Source organism: Castor canadensis, chromosome 7 (assembly GCF_047511655.1).
Source record: "Castor canadensis chromosome 7, mCasCan1.hap1v2, whole genome shotgun sequence".
Lineage (NCBI taxonomy): Eukaryota > Metazoa > Chordata > Mammalia > Rodentia > Castoridae > Castor > Castor canadensis.
Window position 1 is genome coordinate 28,409,009 of NC_133392.1, and position 12,268 is coordinate 28,421,276.

At 56.0% G+C, this 12,268-nt stretch overlaps 1 protein-coding gene across 3 annotated transcripts; it reads right to left on the reverse strand.

Moving 5' to 3' along the window:
* Positions 1-17: 17 nt before the first annotated feature.
* Positions 18-10,233, reverse strand: Lzts2 (leucine zipper tumor suppressor 2). Of its 3 annotated transcripts, none has more exons than XM_020177686.2 (5): positions 9,823-10,233; positions 4,336-4,785; positions 2,910-3,569; positions 2,127-2,384; positions 18-1,340 (listed from the first exon to the last, which is right to left on the reverse strand). In XM_020177686.2, the coding sequence occupies exons 2-5, from the start codon at positions 4,741-4,743 to the stop codon at positions 657-659; spliced, it is 2,010 nt and encodes a 669-aa protein (XP_020033275.1). In that variant the 5' UTR covers positions 4,744-4,785; positions 9,823-10,233; the 3' UTR covers positions 18-656. The 3 variants fall into 3 exon arrangements, with proteins under 3 accessions (XP_020033275.1, XP_020033278.1, XP_020033276.1); XM_020177689.2 differs by lacking the exon at positions 9,823-10,233 and adding an exon at positions 8,075-9,804; XM_020177687.2 differs by lacking the exon at positions 9,823-10,233 and adding an exon at positions 7,118-7,581.
* Between the last annotated feature and the right edge of the window lie 2,035 nt (positions 10,234-12,268).

Below are 12,268 nucleotides of genomic sequence, written 5' to 3' on the forward strand. Positions count from 1 at the left end.
TATATCCAGCATACACATTTTAAAAACAAAAATTTTTTTTTAATCTTTTTCTTTGGGTTTGTACAAGAAATTTACAGTGTGAAAAATATACAATGAAAATGAGGCCATAAACCTGGGTGTTGGGAGGGGCTGCTTGGTCACAAACAAAAAATAAACAAGACATTGCTGAGTTCTTCCTTTGGTCTGACTTCAGCCCTCTCAGCCCAGGAGGCTGCAGAGCTGGGACAGGGGATCAGACCTTAGTCTCAACCCTGTCCCCAAACATGGGCACGGTGGGGGCAGGCACATCTGGAGCAGCTGGTGCCATCTGGCTCTCCCTGGCTTTGGATGGGGGAGAATGTGGAGATGGGGAGCCCTTCCCTCTTTCCAGCTCCCCCGGCAGGTAAACCTCTTCGGCAAAGGGCTGGCAGTGGCACTGGCAGCAGCTGGGGAGTGAAACGGGCAGAGTGAGCAGGGGCCTCTAGGTGACAGTGAACACAGGGACCGTCAAATGATCTGATCTTGCTCCTCCAAGTCACAGGGACACCTGAATTTTTGGCAGAGGCCGAGGGGCCTGCATCCCAGGGGGACAATAGGCTCTATGGCTCTGACTTGGGGATGCTCAGTGGACCTGTGGCTCTGCCACCTTGGGCCAAGCTCCCTGAAGAGATGGAGCCCTAGATTTCAGTGGCAGTGATCTCCTCCAGGCAGATACAGGGAGCAGGCTCGGTCAGACCCAGGTCAGCAAGCTCACGGGCTTCTAGCTCTAGGCTGAGCTGCTGCAGCTCCTGCTCCAGCTGCCGGTTACGCCGGTACATCTGGATGTAGTTGTGCTGCAGCTGCTTCTGGTAGCGGATCACCTGCTCCTTCTCGGCCTGCCAGGCCAGCCGCTCCCCCTCAAAACTGTCCCGCTGCTCCTCACCACGCCGCCGTTCCCGCTGCAGCTCCACACGCAGCCGCTCCACCTGTGCCCGCAGGCTGCCCCCTGCTCCAGCAGCTGCCCGCTGCACTTTGGCCTCATCGCTCTCTGCCAGGAGGAATGGGTCAGCAGTGGTAGGTGGCACAGGAGGCTCTCGGAGACCAGCCATCTCTGTGTCCAACTGGCCTGCCTTCTCCCTGAGCCGCTCAGCCTCCTGGCGATGTCTCTGCAGCTCCTGGGAGCAGGTCTCCAGCTCCAGCTCCCGGGCTCGTGCAGCCTCCTGCAGGCCCCGTGCTCGGCCCTCACTGACCCGCAGGGCAGCCCGGGCCTCCCTCAGTGCCACCCGAAGGGCCACCAGCTCACTGCCTTTCTGGACCAGCTCTGCCTGAGATTCCTTCAGTTGCTGCTTCAGAAGGGAGATCTCACCTGACTTCTGGCACACCTGCGGGTCAAGAAGGATACTGAGAAGGTTCTCTGAGGAGATGGGCCCTGAGCAGTATTCCCAGGCAGAGGAAGTGCAATCACTACCCCATTTTACAGAAGAAAACACAGATGGAGGAAGGCAAGTCTAGTGACATGCCCAGAGTCATAGGGCCAGTAGAGATAAAATGGGAACACAGACCCAGACCTTTTTTCTTCTGTATCACAAAGCAACATGAGGGCTGGTAGTACCTCAAATGGTAGAGCACCTGCCTAGCAAGTGTGAAGCCCAGTTCAAAACCCAGTGCCACCAAAAAAAAAAAAAAAAAGGCATCACGAGATACCAAGGCTGCACCACCTGGGTCTGGGGACTGGGTGGTGGCAGATGTGAGAGTGGGAGCAATCAGTGGCAGTACCCACATGTTCAGGTGAGAGGCATCAGAGTCTCTTGGGTAAGGACACGACATCAGAGCCAAATGGGTTCAAATCTTAGCTTTACCCCCACTAGATGTGATTCTGAGCTCTAGTCTTTCTGGGCCTCAGTTTCTTCATTTACAAAATGGGGCTATTAACAGTGTCCACCTCATAGTGAATGCAGTGGGATGGCAGTGCCACTAGCTAAGTGGGCACCAAACTGGACCAATGAGAGACCCAACATGAAGGCATGAGACCCTACCCAGAAAAGGAGATCGAGTCCTCATCTCATAGGTAGGAAGGGCAGAGCCTCTTGGGAGGCTGCTGGGCTGGGCCTGACTCTGCAAGGCATGTGCCAGTGTGACCCTCCTGCCTCCCTCCTGGCCCGGCACACCTCCCACTTGGTCTCCTCCAACCGTGGCCCAAGCTCTCGCTGCTCCCGCTCAAAGGTAGCACAGCGCCGCTCCAGCTGCTCACGCTCCTGCAGCAGCTGCGCAAAGTCGTCCTGCAACTGTCGTTTCTCTTGCTGCAGCTGGAACACCTGTAGCTGCAGCAGCTGCTGGGCCCGCTGGGCCCGCTGGGTGACCTGCTGTGCCTGTGCTGCACAGTCCTCACGCTCTCGAGGCCAATGTCGTGGCCTTTCCCCGAACACCTGGGATAAGAAGGCAGGCTGATGAGGTGTAGGCCGTGCAGACCTGAATCTCGGCCACCTTCAGTTCCCCACTCACTCACTGCTTGGGTGGTTCCCTGCTTAGGCAGAGAAGCAGAATCCACGATTCCAGTAATGATTATGATAATGACATTGACACCAAGTACTTACATGGCACTTCCTGGGCGCCAGGCATTATTCTAAGCACTTTATACCCTTTGCCGTATGTAATCCTCATAATAACCCCATGGAGGCAGAAAGAGTCCCATTTACAGACTGAGAAACTGAGGCTCAGTAAGGTTAAGTAACTTGCTCAAGTCCCAGGGATGGTACACAGCAGTGCTGGGCTGGAATCCATGCACTGACTCTTAATATTGAGTTGCAGATCAGCCAGACAGCTTAGGGCAGGAAGAAGGGACAGGTCGTACTGCTACTGCCTGCCTCTTCCCCAAACAGAAATGCCTTGCCTTGTTCCCAGTGCCTCTGGATGCTCTGCCACACCACCCCCAGTACCGCCGCTGTCCACACCTGGCATATGGAGGTCTCGCTCTCATCCAGATTGTCTCGCAATTGCTGCAGCTCTGCCTCCCTGTCGCGGAGCTGTCCTTCCAGGGCACAGTGAAGTAGGGCCTCATCAGAAGGTGGGGGAGGTGGTGGGGGTGGAGGTGAGCGGTCCCCACAGGAGCTGTCAGGGGAGGCCCGGGGACCACTGCCCAAGAGCCCACCAGCCACACGGCCCCCCAAGGAGCCCGTGCTTTTGCTGGAGGAAGAGCGGCCACTGTCCGAGTGGGAGGGCCCAGTAGGAGCTCCTCTGGCTGGCCCGGGCAGTACCCCTCGCCCAGGGCCATGGGAGGGCAGGTGTCCGCCTGGGGAGTTAGTGGTGGGCTCGGCACCCCCAGTGCTGTAAGTGGGCAGGCTGGACAGCGAATTTCGGCCAGAATCAGACAGTGTCCCTGATGGGCAGCCACTGGCCCAGCCACTCAGTGCCAGGGGCTTGTCAGCAGCCGAGGAAGAAGAGGAAGAGGAGGAGGAGGAGGCAGGGCCCCCAAACAACTGTGTCAGGCTGCCCTGGCTCCCAGACAGCCCAGTGGCCCGAGGTCCCAGGAAGTTAGGCAAGGATGGTGCTCCTCGAGGTTTGGGCAGCACTGGCTTGAAGGCTGTTGGGCGAATCAGGATTTTCTCCATGTTCTGAAACAAGGTCCCACGTGACATTGAAGATGAGCAGCCTCATTCTTCAAAGCCCTTGTTATACTCCCTCCCCTCCCATCTGGGGTCCCCAGCCCCATAAATTAACAATTACTACTACTAGCAAAGGGGCTTGAATGTCAACTTTATGTCAAATGATTTCAAATCATTGCAATAGCCATATAAGCAAAACATTTATCACCATCCTCACATTACAGATGAGAAAATGGAGACTCCATGAGGTTAAAGGCCTTATCCAAAGTTAAACTTAAAAGTTGTTGAATAATAATTTAAGCAGCTAACATTTATTAAGTACTTGCTAGGTACTTGGCACTCTGAAGGTACCAGTGGCTCATGCCTGTAATCCTAGCTACTTGGGAGGTTGAGATTAGGAGGATTGTGGTTCAAGTCCAGCAAGGGCAAATAGTTCACAAGACCCCCATCTCCAAAGTAACTAGAGTAAAATGGACTAGAGGTCTGGCTCAAGCAGTAGAGTTCCTGCTTTGCAGGAGCAAAACTGTGAGTTCAAACCCCAGTTCCCCTGCATCCCTCCCCCACAAAAAATACCCCACAGATACAGGAAATGGGGCTGAGACAGGTTAAGTGATTTCTCTGAGGTCACACAGCCAGAATGAGGTAGAGCTGGCGAATCTGAAGCCCACGTTCTTTCCTCTGTGTAGGCTTCCAAATTCCAGCGTGTGTGTGTGTGTGAGTGAGAGAGGAAGAGCGCTGATTCCACCCAGGTCCCCTAAAAGGGGCTGGACCTTACCTTCTCCAGCTTTCCAGAGACAGGGATGAGCTTTGGAGGGGGGCCACGGAGGTGGGCATTGTGTGCCCGCTGCTCTCGGTTATCCTCAACATCACTGCTTGGGCTGGGGGGCGATTCTGTCCGGAAGTCCTCGTTGATGTAGGTGAAGCTGGTGCCAGGGGCTGCCTTCCTGGGAGGCACAGCTGGGCAGAGTGGCTCCTGTACCTCATAGCCTCCCCGTAGCAGCCCATCCTGCTGGCGGAAGAAGGTGGGCCCAGAGGCACCATGGTGGCGGGGAGGAGGTGGTCCCCCAGGGCAGGGCCGGCCTGAGATGAGACTGCTCACGCTGCCCATGACTGGAGCTTGAGGGGCAGTGGCAGCCTCAGGAGTGGGCTCCAGTGGCACTGGCAGTTTGTGCACAATGGCCATGGTGGCAGAGGCTCAGGCCTGGCCAGGGGCCTCCGAGGCAACCTGTGAGCAGGGTAGTGATGTCAGAGTCCGTTTACTATACAACACCATCTCCTTGATCCAGGAAGAACACCCCCAACATCAGTCATAAGCCTCAATTTCTAATAAAGCTCCCCCTCCAAGTACTAGCTTGAACTTCCATTCTCTCTGGGCCCCACGCCACTGCCTAATTCTCTTCTGGATAGAGCTGAGGACTGACTCCACCAAGCAGAAGTGATGAGGAGTTGGGAGGCCTGGATGGTTATGCAGGGCCACTTGGCAATGGAGACCCAGGCCAGGCCCAAATCTATATGCCCCACAGAGGCCAGGACTCAGGTTAGGCAGGGAGTCCTCATTACCAGCTCCCAGCACAGGTTCCTCCTCTCCTGGGACAGGTGGCCTCATTACAGGGCAGTTTGGGCACAGGTAACGTCAAGGTTACAATCAGCAACTCAGATGGTAATTAGGGAACAAAGAGCCAAGGCTGGGCAGTGCCCCGCCTTCCCCTGCTGGGCCTCAGTTTCTCCCAGACAAGGAGGCAGTGGCAAGAGTAAAGCCAGCCAAACAGGAGACCCCAGTGCCCTTGGGGTCTCCTGCCTCCCAGAGGTAGATGGAGGTTCCTGCTTGTTTCCATGACAACTCCTAGCCTCTCTCACCCAATCAGTAGGGCCTAGGGAGACTACAGAGGTCCTGTCCCCTTGCAGACTTCTATACAACCTTTGAGATTAGCTATTCCCCATAGTAGCTCCCAGGGGATGCAGGCAGAAGCCCACCACCACCTCTGGCAGCTGCTCTGAGACCTCATTGGGCCTGGATCCCAGGAGAGAGAGCTCCACCTCCTCTGGCCCTGCTCCTTCCCGGAAGGGAACAGCACATCTCCACCCAGAACTCACTCCCAATCTTGAGTCGGATGAAGACCAGGACTCAGGCATCTGCTGAAGTCATCATGCAGAGGAGGGGCCAAGAAATGGACAGAGAACTTGAAGGGAGTGGAGTGTGTACACTGACTTCATCATGTGAGTACATGCGCAGAAGCATGAAACACTGTGTGTGTGTGTGTACATGAGTTTATGGTAAAAGGGGTCACTATTAAAAAGTTATAAATGCCTCCGTAGCAAGTGAGTTTGTGGTTTCAATGTAACTGTATGACAAAAAATAAGATAGATGTAGCATAGCACTCATGTACGTGAGTGGGTTTGTGCGTGAACGCTGATGTACCTCTTCCACAAGTGCGTGAACAGGGAGGTAGGTGTACGCAAGTGTGTGTGGAGGTGTATGCAAGTGTGTGTGGAGGTAGCTATAAGAGTGTGAACATTAGTGGGAGTGGCATGCCTTGGGTGGCATGCCAGGCCACCTGGGTGAGTGCAGCCTGTTTGTTTTCACTCTGGGGGTGGGAGGTGAGGCCCACAGGATCTGACTTCTTTTCCCCATTTGTTGTCCATTCTTGCTTGTGCTCTATTAAATCCACCCAAGTGTTAAGAGAGAGTCCGAACTGAGGAAGGAGTTGCTGGGAGCTGGGCTAGGAGGCCAGCCAGGTGCAGGCCCCTCAGCAGGGCTGGGGGCTGAGACCACCACAAAGCCCAGCCCTGAGGCAGAGCTATAGGGACCACTACTCCAAGGCATGAGGAGGACAGAGAAGACGGGGCTGGCACTCCTGTGTGCACTTCCGCACTTTGAGGGAGCACAGAGAGAGAGAGAGAGAGACCCAAATGGAAGGGCAAGGGCAGCTGCAGACAGACCCAGAGAAACGCAGAGACCCAAAGACAAGAGACAAAGAGAGGCCTGGATGCAAGAGGAAGACCCAGGAGGCAAGGTCGTTGAACCCGCACAGCTTGGCCCCTGAATCCAGAGGGACATAAAGCTGGCTGTGCCTTCAGAGCCAGGCGTCTGGAAAACCAGGCCTAGCCAGCTCAGCTCCCGCTCTTGGAGCCCGAGAGAGGAGGGGCAAGCGGCTCCATTTTGAGAATGCGTAGGTGACGGTGGGAAAAGGGAACCCCTCGTTCTCCCCAGCACTCCCTGAGGAATCACTCAGGCACAGGGACCACCCCCCTTAGTGGGTTGAGGAAAGGGGGAGGGGAGAGAGGAGTCTGGCCCAGATTCCCACTCTCAACAGACCTCAGGGTCTGGGGCTGGAGAGTTGGGGAAAGTCTCCCCTCCAAACTCCAAGGTCCAGCCAAGCGGGATCCAGTCTGGGATCACGAGTTCTCCTAGTCTGAGACAGGAAGCCAGGAATCCCCCGACCCACCTTCAAGAGTCCACCCTCCTTCCATAAAGTGGGGGCGGCTGTGGAATGCCGCCTCCCCCACCGGACCGCACCGTGCAGAAGTTGAGGCACCCCCAGCCCCGGCCCCCTCACCTCCACCACGCTGCTCCATGCTCAGCCCCGGGCCGCCCCAAGCACTCCACAGGCTCGCCGCCCGCTCGAGTCCGCGCGCGGCCACTCGGAGCTGCGCGGCCCGGCCCCGCCTCCGCCTCGCCGGCGCCCCCCGGGCCCCGGTCAGCCCCCGCCCGGCCTAAGTGGGCGGTGCGCAGCTCGGGGGAGGGGTCCGAGGGGCGTCCCCGCCCCAGGGCGCGGATACGCGCAAGCACCCCACGTCACGCGTGTCCGCCAGGGCACACGCAGGAGCTACATGGCAGCGCCCAGGATCCCTCCCTGCAAGGCCTGGTGACCGTGTATCTGGGGTTCAATCGATTCGGGACTTGGCGGGCGGGTCACCTTCTACTCCAGCCCGGGCCCCGGGGCCAGCAGCAGTTGGTCATTGTTTAAGCACAAAGGACCAAGGCGCGGCGGCGGCTACCCCTCCCCCCTCCCCCGCTTCTCTAAAACAAGTCGTTCCCCCCGCAAGACACAATCTCCAGCTTCCAAGTCCAGAGTGGAGGCCGAGGGTCAGCTGCTCCCACCCCTCCTGCTGCCGGTGCCCCGCGCCCCAACACAAGTCGGTGCCGAGGCTTGGTCGCTGCCTGCCCCACCCCCAGCAGTTGGAGGTGGCACACTAGGATTTGCGGAGGCGGCGCCACCTGGCGGTCCCTTCTAACAACACAAGAGTCGCCCCTCACTCTGAGTCCCCCTCAATCCCACTCCCCAATGCTGTGCCCTCAGTCCACGAGCCCACGCTTGCCCCTGGCACGGCTCCATGCTCCTAAACCTGCCCTCGAGTCATTGGCTAGGAGAGAGGTCACTGTTCGGAGAGGGGCGTCCCCTGGCCCCCCAACAATCGCTAGGGTGAGTGGCCCAAACCTGCAGTCCAAACCTACACTAGTCCCACAGCAGACAACATTCCACTGTCTTTCTCAGAGTCACAAATACTCTTACCCTCTCGAAAACAAAACAGTCTTAACACCCACACGACCTTTCCCACATTCTGTCTCAGGCAGCCACGATCACAGTCTCATCCGTCACGTGGTTCCACGTTCCTTCATTCCATAATCTTCCAGGCCAACTCGCACACACAGACACTTGGGGTTGCACGCCTGTGGTGCACATCTTTCACAACTACAAGTCCTTTACCACTGTGACCCAATCACAATCTTAAATAGTCTCCTAACCCTCTTTCATGCCTTGAACAGTCTCAGTCACACAACTTCTTCCATGTATTTCCTCAACTACCAGACTTTCCCTAAGGAGGTCTCTGTGACCTGGCAAGATCAGCTGACGCCCCCACCCCTGGGCAAGGCCAGTCTGCCTCCCCCATGTCCCCTCCTCCCAGGACCAAGGTCTGCCAGAGCTGAGCTCCGCCCCAGGAAGAAGCACCCCCCTCCTTCCAGGCCATAGCCTGGCCGGCTCTCAGCTCTATTTTTAGCTCATGGAAAGGGTTGTTTTTCTTTCTTTTTCCCTGGAAAGGGAAACATTGCCCAGCCACCCTCAAACTCACTCCAAATTCTGTTTCACAAGAACAGACAGAACTCCTCTCCCCAGTTGAGACCCCTTCTCTGGCCTTGCCCTGATCCCAACCTCCCGGGACATCAAGAGCCTCCTCCCCTTTCTGGCAGCTTGCCTAGCTCCTCCAGGCAGCAGCTGGGCTCAGCGTGCGGAGGGGTGAGGGTGGGGAGCAGAAGAGAGGAAGGTACGGTGCTACCCCTCCCTCATTTCCTGGGGGAGGGGGAGACCACGTCCTCTTTCCTACTAGGGCAGCCCCCTCCTACACTGAGGAGCATTTACTTTCATGGATTCCCTGTGGGGAGAGGGACTCCCCCGTCTCGGTGCCTATATTGGAAGGAGGAGTTCCAGGTCCTGCAGAGGGATGGAGGTGTTGGTAAGAGGGACCCACAGACAGCTGCTCCCTGGACTGGGGGTAAGGGACGGGGGGCAGCTGTCCACTGCTATCAAGGGCCTCCCTCCGACAGCTTCAGAGATGCCAACTCCGAGAACGTGTTAGCCAGAAAGAGAAGAGCCCAAGTAGCCCCACCCCAGCTGAACAATCTCCAGGTCTCCCTTGCCACCCGGGCTCCAGGGGGCGTTATGTTCATATTTCTGGTAGAGGGATAATCACCAATCCCGGCGGAGAATGGAATACAGTCCTGCACCTGACCAAGCAAACTCGCCCAGGCCTGGGGAGGGGGTCACCGCCTGGTTGTGGGGTTAGAGGAGCACTGCCCACCCCTCTGTGAAGCAATCACGTGCTCCGATCCTGTTTACGTCTTGGTCTTCACCTGCAGGCTGGCGCCCGGGAAGCAGGAACCTCCGGGTGCGTCCCACCCGGCCCGCCCCCGCTGGCGGTCACGGTTTGCCCCTTTTCCCCAGCCTGAACAGCACAGCGATCCGCTTCGGCCGGTGGCGCTGCCCCTGGAGCTGTTAGGGTATCTCACTGTGCGCGTCCTCTCCGAGAGCACGTGTGTTCGTGTCCCAGGTGCGTGCGTGGGTCTGTGTGCACGCGTGTATGTCGGTCCATCGGTGTGAATTTCTGTAGTTGCTTTGCGGTTCAGACTCCTTGCCTGTGCCCCATGGAGTGGAGACCCCCTCCTCACTCCAACCCCCAGCTTCCCCAGAGGCGGAAAGTTCGCTCTGGAGCAGGGGTTTGTAGAAGGCAGGAATTCCTGCAGCCAGGCCGCCCCACCACTCACCAGCGTCACCTGTGCCGCTGCTCCAGCTCTGGCAGAGCTCCTGCTCCCGCGTGCCCACTTCCTCGCCACGAGAACTCCAGCTCCCCAGCCCGCTCCGGGCTCCGGGCGCCCGCCTAACCCAACCTGGTGAAGCGGGGCGGAGCAGCCGAGGCCGCGCCCCCACCCGGGGAGGGGAGTGGTCTACCCTGCACCCCTAAAGAGCCAAGAGTACTGAGCCAAAAAGTAGCTTGACATTGACCCCGAGGCTGCCCTCTGGGTTTCGACTTCACAGTTTACTGGACTTGGCTTTTGACCTGGGGAAGGGGCGGAGAGCACGTGACCGGGATTTAAGCTACCTGGCTGCTCTAAGAGGACTTCACTCCGCCACCCTTTTCTGCTCCGTAGGGAGCCTAACCCCGCACAATCCTGAGAAAGACAGGGAAAACCCCTAGGAAGCAGACAAAGAGGGCTCGGATTTCACTGAAACAGTCCCCTCCCTTCCCCAAACACTTCGGCTTGGGGTTGCCCAAGACGAACCAGTACCTCCCCCTTCCCTGGAGTAGGTGTATGCCCAGGGGAGCCGGCTGCCAGTCTTGGCCCCCTACAGCGCATGGCATGGCTAGGCTTCTCTTAGACTCATAAAGTCCCACCCACAGGCATAAACAGGAAGTTGGCCTGAATTGTAGGGAGGCACCAAGGGTTCCCTCCCACCCTGGCACTCCAGGCAACCTGTGGGAAGGCACAAGTCAGATATCTGGGCCGTATTTGCTGCCTGACTACTTGGCTGTAGTGGAACTCCGGAGTTTAGTCTCTTCTCAAACCCATCCACAGTAGAGGAAGCTTGGAGAACTGGAGTTGTCCCTCACAACCATGTGTGACATATGCAGTGTCAACTTTGAGGACAGGGCTGCAGATCCAACCAGACTCTGCTTACACAAGGCCTTCCAGAGCTCTCAGGGAGATTCTAGAACCAGTTGAACACCTAGGTTAATTTGCCTCAAGCCACTTTGGCTGAGTGCATAAATAATGGCTTCCAGGGACCTTATGCAGAATCCACGGAGGATTCCCTCCTTCTGCTCTCTAGGCTCCAGGAGCTCCCGAACATTCTTTGGAGTAGATCTTCATGTGGAGAGTATAAGGCAGGTATGGAATGGAACTATTTATGTCAGAAGGGGACAGGGGGCTGTTAGCTTCCCCTTCCCCTCATCATTGTGGTTTGTGCTAGGAGGCTGGGGCAAGACAAACCGGCAAAGAGCTGGCATGGTAGCTCAAGTGGTAAAGCGTGCCTGCCTAGCAAGCATGAGGCCGAGTTCAAACCTCAGTTCCGCTTCTCAAAAAAGAGCAACAGGCAAGAATGTGTCTATCCCTCTATCCCAGCTTCACAGAGCTCTCAAGAAGTCCCCTACTGGAAAACCCTAAAGGATGTTTCTTAGAACACATGGGACATTCTAGGAAGACTAGAATGTGGAATTTATGTCCTTATAGGTAGGACTGATCTGGTTTTGTGCATCGGGAAGGCATGGCTGACTTTAGTGTTAGAGGCTGAATGAGGTCTAGAGCCGCAAACAAGGGCTGAACCGCTGGGAGCTGAACTGCTGGGAATGATTACTGTGGGATTAGGAAAGCCTGGCTCCAGCCAGTCTGGGAGAGACCCCCAAGAAAGCAGGCTCTGGAGGAGCTATCCCCACCCCCAGCTTCTTTCCCACCAAGAATAGTTTTGTAGTAGCTTTGCTCCAAGGTCTGTTTAAGGAGGTATTTGTGGCCACAGTTCTCAAGAGACTCTGGACCCCTCCACAGGGTGCCAGAAGCTCCCTTAGATTGACTTCATTGAAAAATAGTCCGGGGGGGGGGGGGTAGAAGGGGGAGATATAAAGGAGAATGGTGGATATACTTGATATATTGTAAGAACTTTTGTGAAAGTCACAATGTACCCCCCACTCAGTACAATAAGAAAGAACTTGTCAAAATAAAAAACAGAAAAACAAAAAAGTAGTCTTGTTTCCAGAGAGCAGAAAACTTCCTTCTGGTAGCAAAAGATTCTTCCCAGTAACCCAGTGCCCAATGTGTCCCTTCCTCCCCCAATGCTGAAATTGGGACTTTTAGGATACTAGAGGAAGTGACATGAAAAAGTATCATTTGGGAATATTTTTGACATGGTGTGTGGATCATCTCTTTTACAGTGTCCTGCAGGGCTTGTTAAAATGGGGACTTCTATACTCTTCAAGAATTAGAAATGTGTGTGCAGGACAGGGGAGGGAGAGAGAGGAAATCTGGTTTTTGTTAGAGACAGGGTATTGCTGTGTAGCCCAGGCTGGTCTCAAACTCTCAATTCTCCTGCTTTGGCCTCCCAAGTGTTGGGATTATAGGCATGTGCTAGTACAGCTGGCTTGGTTCTGCATTTTTAATAAGACTTAATATGTACCAAGAGTTCTGGCACATATTAAAGAGAAACTTGGGAGACAGTATA